General features: G+C 47.4%; 1 protein-coding gene across 1 annotated transcript in view; it reads left to right on the plus strand.

Annotated features, from left to right (window-relative positions):
- The first annotated feature begins 1157 nt into the window (after nt 1-1157).
- ARNT2 (aryl hydrocarbon receptor nuclear translocator 2) overlaps nt 1158-24687 on the plus strand; it is a 187461-nt gene continuing 163931 nt past the window's right edge. The window contains exon 1 of the mRNA XM_023510130.1: nt 1158-1346. Coding sequence (XP_023365898.1) covers nt 1316-1346 — 31 coding nt within the window. The 5' untranslated portion in view covers nt 1158-1315. The remainder of the gene's footprint in view (nt 1347-24687) is intronic.

Here is a 24687-nt window from a genome sequence, read left to right on the forward strand (position 1 = left end):
CACCGTGGGCGCAAGTCCTAGTTTTGGGCCCAGCACTCAGCAGGCAGTCAACGTTTGTGGAACTGATAAACTATTAGATCAGTAGTGACAGATACTCCCCAAAGATAATGCTTATTTGAACATACTCCCTGAGCATTATTTCTCTACCTTCAAAAAACGCTTCTTTGGAAGGATTTAAGACAGTCTGATGTTTCTGCACACTTGTCTGCCTAGGGGGCGATCTCGCTCTCCTCAGCGCTCACCTGGGACTGTGCATTCTTCCATGCAATCTTCACAGGGCATCTGTGGTGCTGATGGCTTCCTCCAAAGGCCCCTGACTTCTCACCGGGATCCTAGTATCTGGTGAAAACAACCCAAGTTGTCTGCGCCCTAACTTCTCCAGGGTACGAAGATAAAACTATTTTAAAATGTTTTAAAGTCTCAGACTGGCAGTGTAAATAAGGCTTTTTGGCGACGACCTCAGGTAACGACAAATGACAGTCACCAGGGCAAGAAGGCAGTAAGGGTTGAATGCCTCATTCAAAGCTAAGCTGGTCACAGTTTACTGGGCCTGGCGGCCTGTGCCTGAGGGCTTAATGGGCGCGCACTGAAGCTGTGTGCGGCTGTGGCCTCGGAGGTGCCTTGGTCTTAAGGTTTCTGGGCGTCAGGGGCCCCCCTCCCAGCCCCAGACGCGTCCCTGGCCCTGGGAGCCCAGCGGAGCGGCCCTGGCATGTTAAGTGGGCAGCACTGGGGCTCCTTTGTTCCTCGCGGCAGTCTCTAAGGACCCGCTTCCGACTGAATCTAAATGGGCTTCTCCCCCACCCGCTCCGCCCGTGTCCCTGGCCTGGGGACCGCGCCCCTCGGTGATGGGTCCCCGACATCTGGGGACCGAGCAAAAGCAAGAGGGCATGCCCTGAGGCCCCGGCCTGGGCAGGCCGAGCACCTGCACGGGTCCGAGGGGGCGGCGGCCCGCCCGCCTCTCCTGGGGCGCCGGGGCTCCCCGCCCGCTAGCAGCCTCCAACTTGGGGTGTCCCACTGCCCGCAGCCCCAAGTCTCGCGGTGCTACGGCTCGGACAGGGTAGCGGCGGGACGGGCGCCCCCCGGCGCGCGACAAAGGCTGGACCGGGAGGAGGAGGCCGAGGAGGGGGAGGAGGAGTAGAGGGAGGCGGGGGCGGCGAGCGGCCGCGGCGGCTGGGAGCACGGAGGCAGCGCCGCCCGCTCCGTCCTTTGTGTGGCGGCGGCGGTGCTTGGGCCTGCGCCGGTCCCGGGCTGAGCGCGGAGCCCGCGCCGCCCTCCCGCATCGCCGCCCCGCGCACGCCGAGCCCTCGCGAGCAAGATGGCAACCCCGGCGGCGGTCAACCCTCCGGGTGAGTAGCGGCCCTCGGCCCCACTGTCCGGCCGCCGCCTGCAGGCCCTGCTGGGGCCGGAGCGGACTGGAAGCGCTGGGCACCCCCGGGGGGCGCGGGGCTGGACGTTCGGCCCCGGGTGGGGTCGGGGAGCAGCTGTCACTCTGCGCCGCAGCCTCAGCCTCAGCATCAGCACCAGCGCGGTCTCTTCACCCGAATCTCTGCCCTGTCCCGGCTCCCGGCTGCTGCCGGCCGGGACTCACAGGCGGCGGGACCCTGGTCACGCATCCTTGGGAATCCCAGGGGAAAGCCCGGGAGCCCCCCGAGTTCTGAAAATAACCACCTTTGCCTTTCCCAGCCCACGCGTTTTTCTCTTCTGGTCCTGGCTTTTGTGGCATCACAGCGTCAGCCAGTCCTGGCTGGGGTAGGCTGCTGATGACGGAGGGAAAAGTTAGGAGCCAGGATTCAACAAGGTGGAACTCCCTGGGTTCTCTCTTGTCTGCCCCAACCCCTGGTCCTTTGCGCCCCTTGCGACTGTTTGCCGTGCACCCTAACCACCCCTTGGCACAAAAACCCACTCTGGAATAACGTAGCTTGGAAGATCTCCGTCCTGCCAAATTGCACCCTCTGCCTTCTGGGGCTGCCCTGTCCTCAGGGTGCAGTCTGCGACAACTATGCTCACTCCAGAAGATTTCAAAAATAGAATTTTCGATGGCCCTACGAACCTGTTTTGGCTTGTAGCAGGGAAATTCTATTTTGGGGAAGTTTCCTACCGGATGAGCAGGCCTGGTTGCAGGGTGTTTGAGAGAGAGAAGGTAGACCTCTTGGTACAAAGTTTTGAGTGCTGTGCGGTGACGACCGTGGGAACCATAGGTTGTGAGATCCCTGCTGAAGGTACAGGAGAGTCACACAAATCCGTGCTCAGGACATTCCCAGCAGAGAGAGGTCATGTGTTGCTGGTGGGGGTGGGTCGAGTGAAGAACAATGCCTAGCAAAGAAAAGTGTCAACAGAGTTAGGAGTCAAGGATCCCTTTCATCAAAGGTGGTCAGAGAAGGTGTTGGGACATTGGGTGTTCTGGCTAGACCTCCAAACTGGAAGGTTTGAAGGTCTGGAGACAAGAGCTGAGAAGAACGCAGGCAGCTGTGACTGGACTTGCTCTAAGCATAAGCAGAGGTGGGTGAGCAGTTGGTGGCAGCAGCCAAGTTTGACACTGAGTTGTTTGGCTGTGGCCCGGCCTTGGAAGGCTTTCAAGGACAGGCTGAAGAGAATGCACTTTCTTCCTCCACATTGAGAGAGAGTCCTTAATGGTATTGAAGAAAGAAGTCAGCAGTCACTTTTTCTGGAAGATGAATTTGTCAGCCATATCTAGGAAACATAAAAAGCAAGGAACAAGACTGGAGGGAGGGAGGCCAGGATGAGATGAGGCAGGTGCTGGGGAGGCCAGACTTAGTGGCAGTGGCTTGGAACAGAGAGGAAAGAAAGCACCAGTGGGCTGGTAGAGGAATTCCAGATTTGGTTCTTGTAAAATTTGAAGTTAGGCTAAAGGAAGAGGCCAAGGAGAGACAGAAATGGGGTGTCCATGGAAACACTAAGGTTAATAGCCTGTGTAATGACAAGGAAAGAGGTTCTGTTAAGAGAAAGAGGGAGTTCTGAAAGAACAGACAATGCATCCCTCCTCCAGAACACTAAGTAGGGCCATGACTGGTTTGAAAACACTAGTGCACCAGTTTGCTTGCAATTGAAGCTGCAATTTCAACCCAACTACTTTAAAATCAATAGCAAATCGGTAGGTTTAAATGTTAGGAAATTAGAAAAAGCAAAAGATGTTAAATAAAGATATTTTATTCCAATATAAGTTTATATGTGGAATAAAATCTTTATAGTTATTTACAAAATTTATAGACCATTACATCACTGTTTAAAACTATTTTGTCCATTACATTGTCCTACAGGTTACCTAGAATAAAAACTGGGCAGCTTTCTGGCCTGCTGTTTTGGAGCCCAGGCATGTGCCTTGGGCCACAGGGGACTTGAATGGTGCAAGTGCAAGGTATTGTTTGTGTTGCTTTTCAACACCTGGCCAGCTTGACAGGATGAGATGGTGACATACATGTCTTTTCTCTGTTGACAGAGATGCACCTTTTGAGCATGGTGAGAATTCCTCAAGCAGAAATTCCCTGAGGTGATCACTTTTCTATTATCCATTGTCATTTCTTTTTCTGGTCCTCTGTGGTAACACTTAGATCTGTGGGGATGTGCTTGTTTTATGTGAATTTCTAATTTCTTCTTTGGAGTAAAGGGTTATATTCCATGGGATGTGACTCAAGCTTTGATTCAAAGAGAGATTTCAGATTCTATGGGCAATTTATAACAAAATGAGGCATGGCCTCTAGCCTGACCTCAAATGGGCAGGAGTCTTGTGACACTTTGAATTCCTTTCCCTTCCTCTCTCCTCCCCAGATGTTGTTGCTTTGCAAAGAATGAGAGCTTGGTAAACAGAGCTAAATGGACTGGGAGGCACCAGGATTTATTTCTCCTGATAGTTTGTGCCCAGAGTACAAAGGCCATAGCCAGTCACCTCCCCACCCCCACATACTTGTTTCTTTTTTTCCAGCTGACCACTGCACACTAGCAGAACCATTTGCAGTGACTTGATTCTGTGATGTGTGGGTGTTCTCTGGGGCCTGGGTGATACATGAAATTGGGGTCTTTACACTCACAGGGTTCTCAGTTCATGTGAACCAGGTTCAGACCTCTGATCTGCTCCTTCTAGGTCTCTGTTTGGGTTTTCAGTTAGGATTGCACCAGCTACTCTGGGGAGTAGCCAATCCATTTGGCTCTCAGGTGCTTCCTCCATGCCGGTCCTGGTGGACTTCCATCCTCTGCGGCCCCTGGCACCTCCCTCCTTCTGGGCCATTTCCTGTCCTTGCCTTATCACTGATACAAGGCTGATTTTCTCTATTCTCTCTGTCTAGGGATGACGTATATCTGTCCTCTAGACTAGAGAATAGAATCACAGAGTCAATGCAAGCATGTGTGCACACCCGTGTGTGTGTGTGTGTGTGTGTTATGTGCTATCTTTTGGGGTCATATGTCAGCATTTCTGATTTATATAAAGTAGTGAAAATTTGAATTAGTTGCATGTATGTTTTGCTAAAATGACACCAGAAAGGGACTGTTTCCCCAAAGCCGTTGTTCCATTTTAATCTTTTGTAATTTAAACGTGAGGGAATCAGTAATTCACACTAGTAATCTTTAGGAATTATGCATTATATGGGCATTCTCTGAAATTAGTATTAATATAAAACTTTCATATTTTAAAGGCATTCAAAATTATGTTTTAAGAGATTTAGAATTCCACTTCTTTTCTGAAATCAATTATTAGATTTCCCTTCCAGGTTTCCAGTCTTTGGCATTTTAATTGGAATTGATTGTATAGTACAGGAAGGTTCTGAGGATAAATTGCTTTAGATAGAGGGGTGTTTGGATCAGCTTAACAAATTTATTGAATATCTTTGATATGCCAAGTACTCCGCAGGGCACAGGGTAATGTGAAGGTAAGGAGGATTATTTCTGACTTCAGGGAATTCCAAGTCTAATAGGGGAGGCATAAATAGACTGACCTTATAACAAAAGATGGAATGAAATGAATGTTGACAAGAGGTGTATAGATTATAATTCAGACAGAGATAAAGCCTTGTGGGGAGGTAGTTTCTGAAAATGGGCCTTTTGAAGAGATTTTGACCTATAGAGAATTTGGGAAAGATCATTTTGATCTAGTGGTTAGAAGCAGCAGGCAGACAGATTTGTGAAAGTATGTTGTACTGTCAAGCGGTTGCTTCCTCAGTGCTCTTGGGGATCCTCCTGGGCACCCAAGAATGTGGAGGTATGTTTTTAGCTTCTGAGATGTGTGTTTACAAGCTGTCCAGCCTTGGGTGGAGGTGGGGCACCCAAACAAGCTGAATACACAGTTTAGCCCAGATCCTCTACAGACCTTCTTGCATTGAATCTAGGAGCACATCAGTTGCAAGTTACATGATTATTTTATGTACTTCTTTTTTTTTTGAGACAGCCTCAAGCTGTCGCCCTGGGTGGAGTGTCGTGGTGTCACAGCTCACAGCAACCTCCAACTCCTAGGCTCAAGCGAGTCTCCTGCCTCCACCTCCCAAGTAGCTGGGATTATAGGCACCTGCCACAACGCCTGGATATTTTTTGGTTGCAGCTGTCATTGTTGTTTGGGAGGCCCAGGCTGGATTCGAACCCACCACCTTAGGTATATGTGGCTGACGCCTTAGCCATCTGAGCCACAAGCACTGAGCCTATTTTATGTACTTCTTAAAAAAAAACTGCTGTCAATTCACCTCTTAACATACTTTGAATTTAAAGTGAACCTCAACTTCAGTGATGTTACTCTTAGACTTGGTAAAATACTGTGCATTAAGAAAAAGTTGACTTGTTGCCTGAGCACCCACACCTAAAAACACATGGCCTTATTTTCAATGAAAAACTGTAGGCATGCATCGGGGAACTCACTGATGAACGAATGGCCTTTTGGCTTCCATCAAAAGGAAGGGAAAAAAAAGACCTGTATCTGAAAAAGAGAGGTTCATTCATTCTTTTGGGAGGAGTGTGTGTGTCTACACATTAATTTATTTTAATTGATTCACTTTTAAAAAGGCTTTGCCTCAACACATGCACGGCCTCCCCCATTATCAACGTCCCTTACTAGATGGTACAGTTTATACAACTGATGGCATGTTGTCATCACCCAAAGTCTGTAGCTGACGTAGGGTTCACTCTTGGTGTTGTATGGTCTGTGGTTTGGACAAATGTATATGATATGTACCCACCACTATAGTGTCCTGCAGAATATTTTTCTGCCCTAAAAATAGGTGTTCCAACTATTTATTCCTGTGTCTCCCCCAACCATTGGCAATTGCTGATCTTTTTGCTATCTCCATAGGGTTGTGTTGCTTTTTCCAGAATGTTCTATACTTGGAATCATATAATATGTATGTATTCTTTTCATCTTGGCTTCTTTTACTTCATAATATGCATTCAAGTTTCCTCCATGTGTTATGTATGTATGTATTTATTTAGAGACCAGGGGTTTTGCATTGTCACCCAGGCTGGAGTGCAGTGGCTGTTCACAGGAGTGGCCATGGTGCACTGCAGACTTGAATTTCTGGGCTCAAGTGATCCTCCTGCCTCTACCTCCTGAGTAGCTGGGATTCTGCTCCTCTGTATCTTTTAATGGCTTGATGGCTCATTCTTTTTGGTACCTCCAGACAATGGAATATTATTCATTTATCCATTCACCACCACAGGACATCTTGGAGGCTTCCAAGTTTTGGCAGTTATGAATAAAACTACTACTGGCCAATATTTATTGAGCAACTGCCATGTGGTAGGTCCTGATTTCAGTTTGTTCAGCCTTACAAAATAAGGCTCGGTCTCTGTAGCTCAAGCGGCTAAGGCGCTTGCCACATACACCAGAGCTGGCAGGTTTGAATCCAGCCTGGGCCTGCCAAACAACAGTGACAACTACAACCAAAGAATACCTGGGTGTTGTGGTGGGCACCTGTAGTCCCAGCTACTAGGGAGGCAAAAGAATCACTTAAGCCCACGAGTTGGAGGGTGCTGTGAACTGTGATGCCACTGCACTCTACCCAGGGTGACAGCTTGACACTCTGTCTCAAAAAAAAAAAAAAAAAGTAAAGCACCCACCATCACGCCACTTATAGCAGTCACAGGAATAGGTTAGTTATGAAATGTATGAGTGCTATGAAGACTTGATCTCCGGAGATGAAATAACAAAGGGACCTAATTTAGACTGGAGGATTAACAAAGGTCACTTGGAGTCATCAAAGGCTTTTTGAGGAGCTGACCTTTGAGTCAGTCTCTGCAGGATGAAAGGAAACATGTAAGGGTGAGCCTCGCAGGCACAGGGCTCTGAGGTTGGGAGGCGTCAAAGAGGTTTGAGGTACCAGAATAGGGCAGTGAGGCTGGAGAGTGGGGCTGGGGTGAAATGGCGTGAACAGCTGGAGCTGTGGGTACTGGGCTCTTGTGGAGGGCCACGGAGCTTGAGTTAGGAGCCCCGGTTCCATTCTCCAAGCCTTGGAAAACTGTTAAAGGGTTTTGAGCAAAAGACAGATAGCACTGCCATTTGCTTGGGTGTCCCTCCAGCTGCTGTATGGACAGCTGTAAAGAGGAGAAGCAAGTCTCCAGATAGAAGGTGCTGACATGGGCCAGAGGCCATCACTGCAGGTGGAGAGAAGTAGATAGATTTGAGACAAATGTGAAGCTGGGAAGCCATGCCACATAGCTCCAGGGGAGCCGGTTATATCTTTGTCCATTCTTGCAGTTGGACAGGGCACATTCTGCTTGGGGTAGAATCTTCATGACTTTATGGTTAAGGTGTGAGCGGAAGGGTCAAGGCTGACACCCAGCTTTCTCTGCCATCGCCCAGGTGGTTGCAGGTGATGGGGAGAGAGAGGTGCAAGTGGCCCTTGGGACATGTTTGGGGCTTCAGTATTGGACATTTTAGTTGAGTACAGTTGACTCTTCCATGTGACACACCATGAAGCTGTTGGGGAGACGGGTCACGTGGGCCCAGAGATCTGGGCTGGAGAGAGAGGTGAAGGAGGGGCATTAGCCAGCCTTTCATCAGGTTCCTTAAGTGCTGTCCTCGGGGCTAAGTCAGGTCACAGAACCTGGAGCGCTTGGTCTAAGGACCTTACTTCCTGAGCAGGGCTTCCGTTGACTGCTTTACTCTCTGTCCTTGTGAGATCCACTATGACACAGGCCATAGTCACAGGAAGGTTATTTCTTCACCTTTTCCAGAACCATTTATCCACTCAGTTTCATCTATCTGCCTGTCTGTCTCCCTATCCATCATCTACATCTCAAATTTGTGCTAGGCTGTCACACAAGGAAGGAATGTCCAGTAGTTAGCCTTGCCCAGTGATGGACTACACAGCCTGGGAGGGCAAGGAGGGTTTCAAACAGGAAGGTGGGAGCTGTCATGGAGGGGGTCAGGCTGTTGGGCTGCTTTACCACGCAGAAATTTTTGTTCAATTAATGAAAATTATTTCTCATTTTTAGTCAAGCTCTTTCTCGTTTGAAGGCTTGGGCTTATGGGGAGCCCCTCTTTCTGGAATAATTAACTGTTCACCTGTTGCTCACTCCTGCTACCTCCTCACCCCAGCCATTTCCCTGTCCAACTCCCTTCCCCACTTCTGGTCTCAGCTTGACTTCTCACTCCATAGAGAAACTTGTCCTAATCCTTTATCCAGGTAAAGGATATCTATAATGTAGCCTTCCAGGGCCCCAGAGGGCTGTGCTTGGCCTCTCCAGCACTTCTCACCTGGAATTAAACGACAAATTATGCAGTAGTGTGACCAATGCCTGTGTGTCCTTCCTGACTGGACTCCCCATGAGGGCGGGGGATGTGTCTGTCACTGTGGGCGCCTGGCCTGTGCCATATTACCTCGCGCATGGAGACATCCAGTAGGGTTTTGTTAATGAGTGAGTGGAGGGCTGCCAGGGAACTGTCTTATATTTTTGTGTTTGACTGCTTTTATTTATTTATTTATTTTTTTGCCGTTTTTGGCTGGGGCACCCTACTCCTTTGAGCCACAAGTGCCGCCTGTTTGGCTGCTTTTAAGAGTCTGCTTTGAAAGGAAGAGAGGCCATACTCTGTATCTGTGGGTCTCAATAACAAAATAGCCCAGAGATGTCTAATTTAAATTCTGACTTCTTTTGTGTGTGTGAGAACTGATTTTGATCTGAAACTTTTACCTTACCAAACAAGTTCCTCTAAACCCAAATGAGTTTCTCCAGGTAAAGGAGACTTGGACATACAAACTTTGTAATTCTTCCCAGGAAGAGGTGAGTCAGAGTCTAATAGCTTGGAAACTGGCTGGTATCAGGGGAAAGTTCCTTGTGAAAGTTCCACGGGGGTCCTCTGGAAGGCCCCCCCCCTTCACAGCCTTTTGTGTTGTGTGTGAACTGCCCACCTGGTTTGCTACTGGTAAGGCCTGCTCAGGCTGGCTTTGAGATTCAGCACCCCCAGCAGCATTCAGGAAGGCAGCAGCAAGAGCAAAGGACACATTCATTGCCCTCCGATTAAACAGTGTGGGCCCTAGAGTTGGAAGCTGAGGCCTTTTGCAGATAAGCAGAGATTCTGTGGGTGCCAAGACAATAACAATTTTGACCATATTTCAGGCAAATACACAAAAATGCCAAAATGTTAACATATAGGTAGTTCCTGCTTTTGTGTGTTGCATCTGTCACTGGTTAGCTGTGTTGTTGGTCCAGTAGGGGCATCTGTGTTGATTGTAAAACTTGTGGAAAATACTCAAAAGCACCCAGTTAGGCTACCAACCACAATTAACACTTTTGCATATGTCGTGCAGACTTTTGTTGAAATACTCTGTGTGTGTGTGTGCGCGTGCGCGTGCACACATACCAGGTCTGACAAGTTTGCGAACTCTTCCTAGCAAACTGCTACACACTTCCTTGCTGAATATCATTGTACTCACCTTCGAGGCCCTCACCTTGGGGCACTGTGCACTGACTCCAGTGCCCACTCCACCCTTCAAAGGAATTTTGGAACTCTTTTTTTCTGGAATGGCCATCAGAACTGTTGTTAGACGGCACACAAAAACACAGGAGATAATAAACACCACTCAGCAACACACTGCCACACATTGACATGAACACAGCTGTGGGACACTGATTTACCAAGGTTAGGGGCTTTCCTGAGCTGCCTGTGCAGTGTTGCCAGTGTAAGTACAAAGTGGCAGGTTCCAAAACGTAATTGTCAGGCTTCGTATGATGACAGCTCTGGTGGTTACTCCAGAAAAAGAGTTCCAAATTGCTTTGGAGGGTGGACTGGGTCTTGACCTTGGTGCATAGCTTCACAGGGAGAACACTCTGAAGGTGACCATAGTGATTGATATTCAGCAGTGAGGTGAGTTAGGGAACTTACTTGTCAGATCTCACTCATGTACATATGTATGCACATATGTAATATATGTGTGTGTGTGTATGTATATGGATCCTTGATAGGATGATACCATTAATAAAGATAAAAGTATGAAAAAAATATGCATAACAAAATAGAGTCATTTTGAACATATTGTTTTGATACCTTTTTTAAAATTAATGGTATATCCTACCAAAGATACTCATCTGAGAGACTGTGCAGTGTATGGTTTAATGACTGTGTCATAATTTATTAACTTGGTCTCTTCTATTTGGGCATATAATATTCAGTGGACTTATACATTCTATAATAATAAATATGTATACATGAATTTTTCTTTAGGGTAACTTCCTAGAAGTGGAAACGAACAATCAAATGCATTTTTATTCTTTTATTTCTTTTATCTTGCTCTCCACAAAGGTTAAACCAGAGGCTTAGCTACTCACCTGGAGTCCCCAGAATATACAGGGATGAGCAGGGGGACCGTTCTCCCTCACCCCTTCCTGCCCAGTCCACCTCTGCAACGTGGCCTTCTTTGACTGCAGGTGCCACTTACCTGGACACCCTCAATCACTGTTGTCCACACATTGTCCTCGAGTTCCAACCAGACCACTTGGCTGACCAGTCCCCAGGACTTAGAGAGCTTGGGGTGAGGTGATTTCTTTTCCTTCCTGCCTGCATTTTGGCCATAAAACAGGTGGTGGTAGTTACTACTGTTTCAGGTTTTGATAACTGAGAATGAATGTGTTTGGTTTTGATTTGGTGGCCCCTGCTTTTTTCTTGCAACTCTAAAAAAGTACAGATCAGCTGGGCACTTCCCTAGCCACCTCTAGTGGCAGAAGGGAAGAGTAGCAGGTAGACTGGGGAGGGGGGCGGGAAGGGGGGACACACCGGGTGCAGGGTGGGGAGCACCAGGGCACTGGATAGGGAGTCCTGGGTGCAGGATGGGCAACACCAGGTGCAGGATGGGGAGGGTGGGGTGCAGGATGGGGAGCACCAGGACGCTGGGCTGGGAGTGCTGGGTGCTGGTCTGAGCTGCAGCCCAGCTCTTTGGACAGATCCAAACCTTCCAGGACACAGATCAGCTGAAGGCCTTGCTAGAACCTGAGGGAGGTCGGAGGAGGCTCTTAGGTGCACCAGACACTCCCTGGGACTGTGCACTGGTCTGCTTTGGCCATCAGAGGCACTCTGCCTGGTGAATAAGGCGGCTTCCTCTCTGTTTTTGTCTGCACCACTGAACTGCACTAACAGCAGTTAAGAAAAAAGCCATGGAAATTGTTAAATGATGGCAGGGAGGCCAGGAAAGGTACAGGTTGCTCTTCATAGACATCAGCTGATGAGCTGAGCTCCAGACTTACAGGCAATAGGACACCTCAAGTTAATTTGTGCCTCGATATTTGGTTCATAACTATACAAAATAATATTTCCTTTCTTACCTTGAATAGACCTCCAAGTTGAGTAAGCAGGGCATCTGGGAAACCTGGCCATAGAGACTAACAGTGTGTCCATATACTGCTTCTCATTTGCAAGGTCTGGAGACGTTCTTGGTGGTGACAACAACAGAGGGTAGGGGTGTTGCTGGCATGGATGGGTGGAGGCCAGGGATGCATCTGCAGTTATGCACCCTGCAGTGCACAGGCCTGAATGTCACCAATGCCGACTTGAGAAACTCTGGCCTTTGGGATCAAGACTCTTGTAGGCCTCTAAACAGTGGCAACTGGAAAAGAAACTCAGGGGTTCTACAAGGTATGTGGCCCCCAGATAATGAAAGGGCTGACCCTCTGTGAAACATGCCAAGAAAACACAGCAGCTTTAAAAGCAAATGATGCTTTTGAGATAATCATGAAATCCAGGATGGAAGTTAATTTAAATGTGAACTAACAGAACTGCAAGAAGTTTTTTTATTATTATTATTATTTTTAGAAAAGCATTGATGTTTCTATCACATCAGCAGTTCGAAATGAGGCATAGTCTGGAATCGTTTGCCGTAATTTGATATGCTTGATGGATTCCAAGTCCCCCGAAGAATAAAATGAATGAATGTGATCAAGGATCACAGCTGTGTTCTCTCTCTCTCTCTCTTTTTTTGAAAGCATTTTGCACCAGAAAACTTGCAATTCAGTTCATCCAGCCTCCCTGAACACTGCTTCTATTCCCTGAACAAAGAGTACTATGCTTAGTGCTGGGGCTGGGGGTGGCCTTCGGAAAGACACTGAAATGAAGCAGGTTGGCTGCATGTGCTCAGTAGTCTCCAAAACAGGCACTGTGGGGTAGTTTTATGCAACTTTATGCAAATGCTGACCAAACTTTGGTGAGTGGAAGAGAACGTGGACCCCTCCAGTTCTCTCCTGCAGGCAAAGAAACGTGATAAGGGACTGGATTAGGGGTAGGCAGCACATTTCAGGACCAGAGTGTGTGTCATAAACTGCAGGTCTTACTTATGGCTGCCTGCTGGGTCTGTGGGGTCCCACAGATTGTGAAAAGCCTACCTCTCCCACATTTCCTCCTCCTCCTCTGTCCCTTGCGGCAGCGAGTGGCATCACTATCCATTCGTTGGCCCAAGCCAGACATTAATTATTTTAATTGCTTATCCACCTAATTAAACAAATATTAATTGAATGCCAACTGTGTGCTCACAGTGGTGTGCAAACCCAGGCGTGGTTTCTGCTTTCACAGAGCTTTACTGTGTGGTTGGAGAGTCAGCCGTTTATTAAATAATAAGTACTGTGAAGAAAGGGGTCTTTGTTTCCAAATGCAACAGGAAGCCATTGAAGTGTGGTGAGCAGGGGCTATGTGACCAAAGGTGCCTTCTAAAAGATCTCTCTGGCTACAGAGTGAGGGACATGCTGATGGGCCCAGGCTGGATGGAGTGAGGGAGACCAGCAGGGTGGTCATTTAGACAGTCCAGGTGGGGACTGTGGAGGCTGGTCCAGGTGGCAGTGGATGAGGGCAGAAGGAGAGAGCTACTTGAGATGTTCTGCTTCAGCTGCTGAGTGAATGGATAGCTGTCATTTTTCCATCCAGAAAACGCTGGCTGAGGTCCAGGGTGTTTGGGGTTTTTCTGGTGGGGGGGTGCGAGGGGCAGATAATGAGTTTGTTCTTTGACATGTTGTGTTTAAGACACCTTGACTACAAGACATCCAAGGGAGATGGGAATTTGCTAGAAACCTCTGAATTGCCTATTTCTCCCCTGGAATGAGGACTGGTTTTTTTTTTTTTTTTTTCCAAGGCTGTATCCCCCTGCACCTTGAATGAGGTCTGGCACGTAACTAGTGTTTAATAAATATTTGTTAAATGAATGAATTAATTGGTTTCCAAGTCCTCCAACTTCTAAACTGATGACAAGAGATGTGTCTGCCGCAGGGATTTTGTTTCTGGTAATTTTTTTAGGCTGAAATAATTTCAGGCTTTTAGAAAAGTTACAAGAATAATACAAAGAGCTCTTATATGTATACTCATCACTGGGATTCCTCAACTGTTAATACTTTACCACATTGGCTTTATCCATTTCTCCCTTTTCTCTCTTTTTTTCCACACCATTTGAGAGGGAGTGGCATGTACAGTGTGCTTTCTGACACTAAATGCTTTAAAGTGTATTTCCTGAGAGTAATGACATTTTCCCTCTTAACTATAATTTATGATCACAATTAGGAATTTGACATTAATGTAATAGTAATATCTATGCTACAGACTTGATTCATATTTTACAAATTGTTCCTCATAGCAAAACAAAATTTTCTGGTCCAGAGTTTCATCCAGAATTACAAGTGATAATAAGTTGTGATGTCTCTTTTGTCTTTAATTCTAGAAAAATTCCTCAGTTTGTTTTCTGTTGTTATCTTATTGTTTGGGGGGTTGTTTTGTTTTGTATTTCATGACCTTAACATGTCTTGCCCAGTAAGACCAGTTATTTTGCAGAACATGGTTCAATTTGGTTTTATCCATGTTGCCTCACAATTACATTGGAGTTGTGTTTTTTTTAAGTTTTAATTTTTTACGATAAGAATACCATGAAAGTGCTATTGTATCACAGGATTATTTTTAAAAGTTGTTTAAAAGGGAGTCTCTTAGTTGATGAAGTCAAGGTCCTGTGTAGACAAGGCTCAGGAAAGGTGATGTAGGATGCTGTTTCCCATTGGTGTATGGGACACGAAGAAAAGGTCTGCCGAGCATGTAAACAGCATCTTACATCACTTTACATGCTTCTTTACACAGATCCCAGATTTTTTTTAAAGATTGCAAGGTTAACACTTTCTTAAACTAAATATCAACTTCATTTGACCAGTAAAATAGTTATAAGCCAACTATGCAAAGATTATCATATCTCTAATAAAATCAAATGATTAAAGTGTTTTATTAGAGATAATAAATTGATTGAAGTGTTTAATTACCAACTTTGCTGACATATGAATTGAAGAGCTTTTCAGGTAAGGTGCTCATATGGAATGCTGGATACACACTGCAATTAACACCTATTCTTCATTCAGACAATAATTACTGTGTGATCTGTCCTGTTCTAGGTTGTTGGTGCATATCCAGGTTTAGATGTGTATTTGCATTTGTTTTAGGAAGTTAATTTACTCTTTCTTTTAAGTTCTATTTAAAAACAAGTTTTTATTTTACTATAAACAGCCGACAGGTTGCCCTCTAATTGCTGCTATTTTCTTGTAGCTTCATAAAAGACCATCTTTTATTGTCTTGCTTATTGACTTAAAAATCAAATTTTTGGTGGGGAGAAGAGGGAGGTGCCAATAAAGTCTGAGAATTCTCCAGCTCCCTCCCCTTTCTTTCCCTCCTCTTTCTTTTCTCCCTTTCTTCTCCCTTTCCTCCTCTTGCCCTCAGTTTCCTTCCCTCCTCACCCGCTCCTCCTCATTTTTTTTACTCCTTTCTTTCTCTTCTAACCCCCACCCCTGTCTCTTTCATCAAAGACCCAAAGGAATGGGATGGAGTGGAAAGTTTGGCTGCCCAATAGTTAATGATGGTTCATTGCGCTAGGCAATTCTATGAAAACCTGGACTCCTCTGTGGTGGGGGTGGGGCAGTGGTGTTGCTGTGAGTGCCATCCTCTGGGAGGCCCCCTGTGAGGTGAGTTCACTCACCTGCTGGGTTCTGCCTGGACACTAGGGCCAGCTCTGCGTGTCTGGGACCCAGTGGTGTATAGTGTGGTAGACCAGGGGACCATGGCGTGGGGTCAACTGGGTGCCCTTTAATTGCTGCTGTTTCCTTGTATAGAAATCGAGGTGGTCAACGTGCTCACCTCCTTTGGTGTGGTTCTACAGCACTGTTGAGGACATGGCACACAGTGGGCCCTCTGCAAGCCCTGCCTTCCCTCGTGGTAATTGTTCTCAGTGACTTTACGGTACTGTGGAACAAGGCAAAGGGTTCAGGACCAAAGGGCATCTTTCCCGTTGGGTGGTGAATACTTGGGGAGCAAAGAACCAGATAAGCTTATGGAAGAGAGGAGTTTTCTGGTGAAACAGGAAGCCGGGCCTTCCTTAGTACTCTGGGGCTGTTGGGTGCATGCAAGATCATAGCTGGGGGCCCTACCTCTGCTGTCCGCGCTGGTCATAGCCTGGGAAAGTTCCTTGGCAGCCTCCCCATCCTGCTGGATCCTTCCCAGCACCCCTCCCCTCTGCCCACTCCTGATGCTGAGTGCAGATCATTAATGCTCTTGTCACCAGCAGAGTGGGGTGAGGACCCCACTGCCCATGGACTGTTCTTCCTCCTGGCCCCTCCTGGGCTCTGCGGGTTGGATCCTCTACTGAGCTCCTGGGGCTGCTGCACCGTGGGGCGGACACCGTGCTCAATCTGCCTGTATACGTGACACTGGCTTCTGTAGCTACCTCCTCACCTGGTCCTGCCGGGCCTCAGGCTGAGTCGCAAGCAATCAAGTTTTGCACAATGCTTTGTGGGCAGACTAGGAGTTAGGACTCATAACCTTTTCTATTCAAGTTTATTCATTCGTCCTTATTCATTTATTTATTCAGCAAATATTTATTAAATATCCTCCTTCGTTAATCACGGTGCTGAGGTTCTGGGAATGCGCTGGGTAGAAAGCATGACACAGTCCAGCCTTAACGCGGTGGCGGCCCAGAAGGCAGCTTTCTCCAGTCCTCCCGGTTGAGTGTCCCGCGCCGCAGCCGCTGCTCTGGGATGCAGGGTCTCCTGCTACCACTAGATGGCGCCGCTCTACAGGCTCTCCGTGGCTCTCACACCTGCTGCGCCTCGGAGTGTGGAGTGAGGTGTGGGGAGTGGTGTAGCACCGAGAGCTGCCCCGCGGTTTCGGAGGCCACAGTTCAGGGCTGGATGTGGGGTAAGGCGAGGTTTGCATCTCTTACATGTCCCCACCTGCTGCTGCTGCTGCCGGTCCCGGGATCACGCCTCAGATCCCGGGAGGCAGAATGGTGCTGCTGGTCCAGCCCAGTCTCCTGTGTTTGTGACTGTTTGGATCTTGGTGACAGTCGGGCTCCACTGCCCTGTTCTACAAGCGAGGAAAGGGGCTCAGACAGCCGAGCTGAGACGTGAGAACCATTCGCCTGATCCTGAGCACACCTCTTCCCTGGCCGCACTGGCTTCCCCGTGGCAGCCTAGGCTCGGAAGGGCGGTGGGGTGAGGTGTGGACCGCGCTGAGGAGGCGCAAGCGCAGGTGCCCACAGGATGTCCGGGTCTCCCGAGAGGGTGGGTAGAGCCTCACGGCCCGTCCTGCGCCAGCGTGGCTGGGCGCTTCTGCATGTTCTCCTCCATAACAGGGAGCATTGGGCACAAAGCTTTGTGATATGCAGGGGCCCAAGAAGGTCCCGGAGAAAAAGCTGAGTAGACGCTGCCTTGGTTCTCAGGGAAAGTTTGGAAATTTGGAGAGGTAAACATATGATCTTCGTATGCCTGCCAGCAGGAGCCTTGACTAGCAGAGGGCACTTTGCTGTAGGTCACAGGTAAGGCTGTCACTGAGGGTCCGGTGAAGAGGGGGCTCCCTCTGTGTTTGGAAAGCTAGGGAGGCAGGTGGGATTGGGGTATGGGACAGGGAGTTGGTGGCCATAGCACCCCCACTCCTTGTCTGACATCCCCCCGCCCATTTCTCTGAGCCCCTCTCCCCTTCTTCCCACCTCACACCAGAACCCACATTCTGGGTCTACCTTAACTCTTTCTTTGCCATACCTTCTTGTTTTTTTTTTTTTTTTGAGACAGAGCCTCAAGCTATCCCCCTGGGTAGAGTGCTGTAGCATCACAGCTCACAGCAACCTCCAGCTCCTGGGCTTCAGCAAGTCTCCTGCCTCTGCCTCCCAAGTAGCTGGGACCACAGGCGCCCGCCACAACGCCCAGCCATTTTTTGGTTGCAGCCGTCATTGTTGTTTAGCGGGCCCCAGCTGGATTCGAACCCGCCACCTTAGGTGTATGTGGCTGGCACCTTAGCCACTTGAGCCACAGATGCCGAGCCTATACCTGCTTGTTTTTAAAAAATCTGTGAGCATATGAGTACATGAATTGAATATACAGCCATTCCCCAACTTAGAAGGCTTCCACTTCATTATTTTCCAACTTCATGATGTTGTGTTAATGATTGATACATTCAGTAGAAACCATACTTGGAATTTAGAATTTTGATCTTTTTCTAGGCCAGGGATTTTAGGTACCATACTCTTCACAATACTGGAACACCAGGCCAGAGCATCTAGTGCAAAGGCTATTGTATAATAAAGTGTTAACTATCTCCTATAATTTAAATGATGCATCGAAAGTATTATGAGCACATGTAAGGTAGGCTAAGCTAAGTTATGATGTGCAGTAGTTCAGGAATATTAAATGCATTTTTTTGTTGTTGTTGTTGAGACAAAGCCTCAAGCTGTCACCCTGGGTAGAGTGCTGTGGCATCACAGCTCACAGCAACCTCCAACTCTTGGGCTTAAGTGAGTCTCATGCCTCAGCCTCCCAAGTAACTAGGACTACAGGTGCTCGCCACAACACCTGGCTATTTTTTGGTTGTAGTTGTCATTGTTGTTTGGCAGGCCTGGGCTGGATTCAAACCTGCCAGCTCCAGTGTATGTGGCTGGTGCCCTAGCCACTTGAGGTACAGGCGCTGAGCCTTAAATGCATTTTGATGTAAGATATTTTTATTTTACAATGAGTTTATCAGGATGTAACCCCATCACAAGTAAGGAACATCTGTATGAATGTATCTATCATGGACATATGAATATATATTATAAACATATAAAAAGTATATATATTTCATTTCAACAAAAGTGACTGTTGTTTTTCCTGAGAGTCAGTGAGATGTGATACTAAGAACATAATCTTTTCTGTAGTAGTTGACCATTGGTAACTGAAACTGTGGAAAGTGAAACTGAAGGTGAGGGAGGCCTATTACAAAAGCTTTGGTGGTGATCCCTCAGTTCAGTGCAAACACAAATAAAGCAGTAGTCACAATATTAAAATCAGTAAAGAAAAAACTAATGTCAAGAATGATCTAATGGTACAAAGAAGGTAATTTTTTACCTATAATTCACTGGTTTTATTTATTTTTATATGGCTGTTGATTTTTCCTTTTTGGAAACCTAATGGGTATGTTCTTTTCCACACTCTTCAGTGAAGGTTGTTGTTTCAGTGAAGCAGCATTGCTTCACAGAATGATCTCTGAAGGTGAGGCTCCGTGTTTTACTCCCCTTTACTGCACATTTAAACAAGAAGAGAATACCATTTATTGAGTACATGGATAAAGGAGAAAAGATAGAAGTGTGATTGGTGGCTTAGCTCCTCTGTGATCAGGGTAGAAGATTCTTGAGGTCTGTTATTCTTCCTGACATACACCTGAATTGTTGATAACTTTTCAACTACGCTGTGATCATGTCAGTCCCCACATTTCCTGTTTTGAGCATAGCTGGAGGAACAGAATTGTGTTTTAGGGTTATCATCTTAATGGGGGTAGGTACAACAACAATCATAGCAGTCCCAGGCTGCCACCAGAATTCAGAGCAAACTCAGCTTCTCAATGACACCTTACTCCCACAGCACTACGTGGGATGGGGAGGGCTAAGGGAAGGGGGGGCTTGGTTAATGCAAGGTCATGGTTATTTTTCATATAGATATCTTTCATATCTTTCATGGTTGTTTTTATATAGGGGCCATGAAGAGAAAAGGAGGTTTCACTGCAGTTGACGTGACTGAATTATGTGGTTTAGAAGAACACATTTCATGAATTGAAAAATAACAAATACAGTAGCCTGAGTATCTTAAACAATAGAGATCTACTTGCTCACAGTTCAGAGACTGGGGTGTCCAAGGTCAGCCCATCCTAGTTTCTGGGGAGGGCTCTCTTCCTGGCTTATTGACAGTGACTGTGTCCTCGTATGGCAGAGAGAGAGGGAAAGTGAGCTCTCTGGTGTCTCTTCTTATCTCTTCTATTCTCATTGTGGGGGCCCCATCCTCATGACCTCATCTAACCCTAATTGTCTCTCAAAGGCCCCATTTCCAAATCACAGTGGGAGGTAGGACTTCAACATACGAATTTTAGATGGACACAAATCAGTCCATGGCACCAGTATAAAATTGATTTTGTTTGATGATATTGTAGTGACCTGAGTTTGGGGCAATAAGGTCATAAACTCAGGTGGGAGAGGTGCACAAAGATAGATACCAAGAAGGGAGGCTGCAGGAGCACCTGTTAACATGAGGCTAGGGCTTTGCAGGTGGGTTCTTTCTGCTGAGACTGAAGCACATGTGCCTTGTGTCTCCCGCTGGCCTCTCTACTGAGACACATTTTATGATTATTTCTTGGTTCATAGCTGAAATGAATTGTGTTGGACTGTTCCACTCAATTTTGAGCATGAGAGCAGGGTTTCCTATTGGACCTGACATAAGATGCCCAGCAAACCTCAGTGGAAGGAAAGCAGGGTGTTCTGAGCCTCGAGACTTACAAAGTGAGGTCCACTGAAGGGAAGGCATCAGAAGTGAGGTTTCTGAGGGGTAGGGGAGGAAAAATATTGAGGTCAGAGTGGACATACAGCATGATGTTAACTGTAAGTGCCCAGAAGACTTTGAAGATGATATAGTTGTACACTCTTAGGGAGGTAAGGAGTGATTGGTTTTATCCCTGTAGTTGCAGCAGCAATCCCTGTGATACAAGACATTGCCTGCTGCTTACTCAGGCTTTGCTTTGCATACTCTAAAAGACACACAACTCTTTAGTCTGCAAAGCAATTTTTTTTTACATTTAGATAGTCTCAGCTTTTGGAAAATTTTCTGCCACTCTTCAGAATCTGCGTCTCGGATAATTCCTTCCTGTTCTTGAATATGTCATCTAAGGAAGCACTGTCTGCCTCCAGCCCCGCTGCTTCAGTCTGTCTGACCCCAGTTCAACCTCCACTGTCTTTTCCAGCATTTGCTATCAGGCTCACCCACTCACCCGCTGGTCCTGGTCATATGGAGGGCCACCTCTGTCTGTTGTGTTTTACAGTGCTTAAACACCACTGGCATTTGCACAATAAAAACTGTACTTGCTCCATGACTGGGGGAGGATTTGGTGAGTGCCAGAGGGCCAAGATTTAGTTGCCTTCCTCCAACGTGGAAAGAGGCAGCACTGTGGGATCCTTCACCCTGGCCACATCTATGTGCAGACTCATAGGGCTCTCGGGAAATTATGGAGTAGTGTAATCAATACTCACATGTTCATTGCAATTTCGACCGTACCAACAATGCCTTGGGCATTACCTCATGAGGCATGAATATATGTGATGCATAATTTATAGGTGTAAAGGAGTCAGACTGTTACCCAGTTTCATGTGCAAGCAAGTGAGGAATCTGAAGTGGGCTCAGCTTTTTGCCTGTGTTCTTATCCACAGCACCATGGTGAACCTTCCGCAATATTGTGTGAGATTATCTCATTTGCTTAAAACCACGATTTGCTGAAGTACCCTAAACTGATCAATAGAAACTGCATCTGGAGGAGGGTCCAGGCTGTAAGGGAAGAGGCACTGGTAGAACTGAGAACTGAGGCACTGGTAGAACTGAGAACTGGTAGAACTGAGACTTCCCTGACACATGCATTTTTTTGAAGCAAACTTTTTCAGTTTACTAGGATTGAATTCTGCTCTCTTTTGAAAGAGAAACGAAGATTTTGAAGAAAGCAGAGAACCTCTGTTGGTTAAACGCAAGCATTATTCCTTTAATATGCAATTCTCAACTTCTGTCTTCTGTTTGTATCCATATCTGGTTCCCTGGATCTAGAAAGTGATGAAAATAATTTTGCAATGTATAATGAACTGAATCCTTAACATTTGACACATACTTCATACCAAGAAGTAGACTAGAAAAGATGGAGGGTCTATCTGATGTATGTCTCTGGAAGATTCTTTCTTCTTACAATATCCTTTCTGTATTCCAGGTCTGCCTTTAAAATAGAAAGCAGAAGAAAATCGCTTGACTGATGCAGATTTTCTGAACTGAGGAGTGGGGTGACCTAATACTTAGGGAAGTTGCAGATTGTAATAACAAACATGCGTTTGGTTTTCATGTTTGCTAACAAACAGCCTCTAAAAACCTTGGAATCTCTAGCGTGATGAGTGACTTTTGCATACTAATGAGATGGCAGGTGGCTGGGGCCCCTAGATAGTCTCAGGGTGGAGGTTGGTCACTAGAAAGACCAAGGCAGGATTAAAGGGCTAAGACTCTGAGCCACACACACTGACCTGAGGTGGGGAAGGGGGCTGGAAATTGAGTTAATCACTAATGGTCAGTGGTTTAATTAATCATGCCTATGTAGTGAAATCTGCATAAAAACTCCTCAATTTGGGGGTTTGGGGAGCTTCCCAGCTGGTGAACACATGGAGGCACTGGGAAGGTGGCAAACCTGGGAGACATCAAAACTTCAGCAAACCCCAGAGAGCTTAGTGGGTGTGTCTCTTCCGTGTGGCTGCCAGAGGCATATCCTTTATAATAAACTGGTAGTGGAAATAAAGTGTTTTCCTGAGTTCTGCAAGCTGTTCTCAAATAATCGAACCTGAGAAGGGAAAGTGTTGGGGGGCCTCCAGTTTTCAGTTGGTCACAAGTCTAGGAAGGCTAGACTTGTGACAGGCATCTTAGGTGGGAGCAGCCTGAAGGGTCTGTGTCCACTCTGAATGGTTAGTGTCAGAGGTGAGTTGGAGAGATCTAGTCAGTGTCCAGAGAGGTGGAGAACTGGTCAGTGGGAAGAACAAACCCACATACTGGCAGAGCCCTACCTGCCTGAAGAACACGAGGTCCTTTCTGTGTACCGCCAGATGTCATGACTACCCTTCCATCCTAGGAAGCAGTAGAGACACCCACCAGGTGTCTGTTTTCCCCTGTTCTTCTCTCCTGTGGCAGTCACATCCACAGAATATCACTGTCACTCTGAGAAATACTGGCAAGGCAGCCCCTGGGTGGGCACGCCCCACCTGGACCCTCACCAGCCATATCAGGGTCCTCTGTCCTCTTGTAAGCCTTCCCTGGCCACTTCAGGTCCCTGCCCTGCCTGACACCTGCTGTTCTTGGTACTGCCTGCTTCCCAGGCCCTTTGACATGATACTGTAGCCATAAATTGTGCTTTCCTGGGCCACCTTCTGTGCTGGACACAGCAGGCCATGTGGCTGGATGTCTGTAATCCCAGTCCAGGGGTCTCTGTGGTCTCCCCACGTCCCTGGTCCAATCGGTCTCTTGTTTCGTTGGTCCTTCAGGTGTGGCTGGCCAGCTTTCTTCCACATTGCACATTTAAGGTAGCCTCCTGGGAGATTAGAGAGATCAGCTACGTGTCATTCGTATGATCAAACTAGACAGTTAAAGCCATGGCAAAGCTTCCATGTCGAAGTCCCTCGCACCCTGGAAGCTCCGTGGACTTCCCTGTTGGGTAGCACAGAACCAGAAGGAACATCTCCAAAGGAAAGGCCAGAGGTGCAGGTGCAGACTCAGCCGGAGCTGCAGGGAGCCTCGGTCTCTCTGTCCTGGCTTCTTTTACCTTCTCACTGTGTAAGTCTCTGAAGGGCTGGGATCAGCCTGTCCTTCAAAGCTGTTTGTTTGGGACCTCAGAATTTTCTGTGCCCTAGTGGTCTCTTTGCTTTGGTGACAGAGAAATAATCAGAATTGGGAAATGTGAAAATGATCCCTTATTCATATTCCCTAACTACCCACAACCTCCAAAGCAGCTGGGCAGCCTGTCCAGGACAGCAGTGGGCACCAGTGTGCAACTCCAGAGCTGACCTTTCCTTACTGGACCCATCATCTGTGATCTTGGTCTGTGCCTGCTGTGTGTGCCCTGCTCTGGCTGGTGCATGTATCCAGCGATGGTCATGCATCTTCCCCCCTCCACCAGACTGGTCCCAGGGATTTTCACATTAGCCATAGCCTATCCATCTTCATTTATATCCTTCCCAGAACTCAAGTCATGCTTCCCCATGGAGACTTGGGCATCAGTAAGGGGTATGCACATGGTGGAATTTTTCTGAAGAAAACCCAGAAACTTGCTCCCCAAACTGTCCTCTGAGGTCAGTAGCCATGGGCCTTGTGAACAGCATGTCCTCTGCCCTTTCTGCACATTCTTCTAGAGGGCTCTTCTGTGCTGGCAGATTGCTGGGACAGTAGCAGTGATATATAGACCATTTATGACCCTTGTTCTTGCTGTGTCCTGCTTAGGACAAGATCACATACTCCCTCACTCCCCCACCCCACAACATAGCAGGTGGCTATGGACTTCCATCCACCTGCTTCCCTCAGAAGTCCCTTTTGCGTTTCCGAATAATAGTAAGGCTTCCGTCCAGCTCCCTTCAAGCCTGTCCTGTCTCTGAGGCCAGCCCACCATTCCAGGATGACTGTAGTGGGGGTGTGGGGCAGGAAACATACAAATGCAGCTTGGAGAGAGGCTCCTGCAGGCAGTCCAGAGTCCTCTCTCAACGGTTGGTCCTCCCTGGTCCTCTCACTCGGGCATTCTTGCCTGTGTTGGAAGGCTCCCCTCCACGTCCCCACTGGGTTGTGTTTTCAGCCTCCCCAGCTGTTGTCTGCAGGTCCCTAAAGCCTCCTGTTTACTTCCATTTCTTTCCACATAATTACTCTGTTTGCTGCTGGCCACTGGCCAGCTCTGTCTTGGTGCTGAGGCTGGGCTTTTCCTTTTCTCAGAGGTCACTTGGTGCCTGGATCTCTCTCTCAGGGCCTCCCAGGGACACCTGGCAGAAGAGACACCATTCTGATGGGACCAGCTACTGAAGAACTGAGCATGGTCCTTGGGAGGGTCTTACTCCAGGGGCACTGATGCTGCCCTCTCCTGAAAGCTCCATCTCAGAGATCAAGGGGTGTCTCTGCATGGTTTGGAATGTATGTCTGTTTCCCATTCACCTGCTACTGCTCCCTGTAGGGTGTTTGCTTCAGTGAAAC

This window comes from Otolemur garnettii, unplaced genomic scaffold (genome assembly GCF_000181295.1).
Source record: "Otolemur garnettii isolate 467f Iridium unplaced genomic scaffold, OtoGar3 scaffold00011, whole genome shotgun sequence".
Taxonomy (NCBI): Eukaryota; Metazoa; Chordata; class Mammalia; order Primates; family Galagidae; genus Otolemur; species Otolemur garnettii.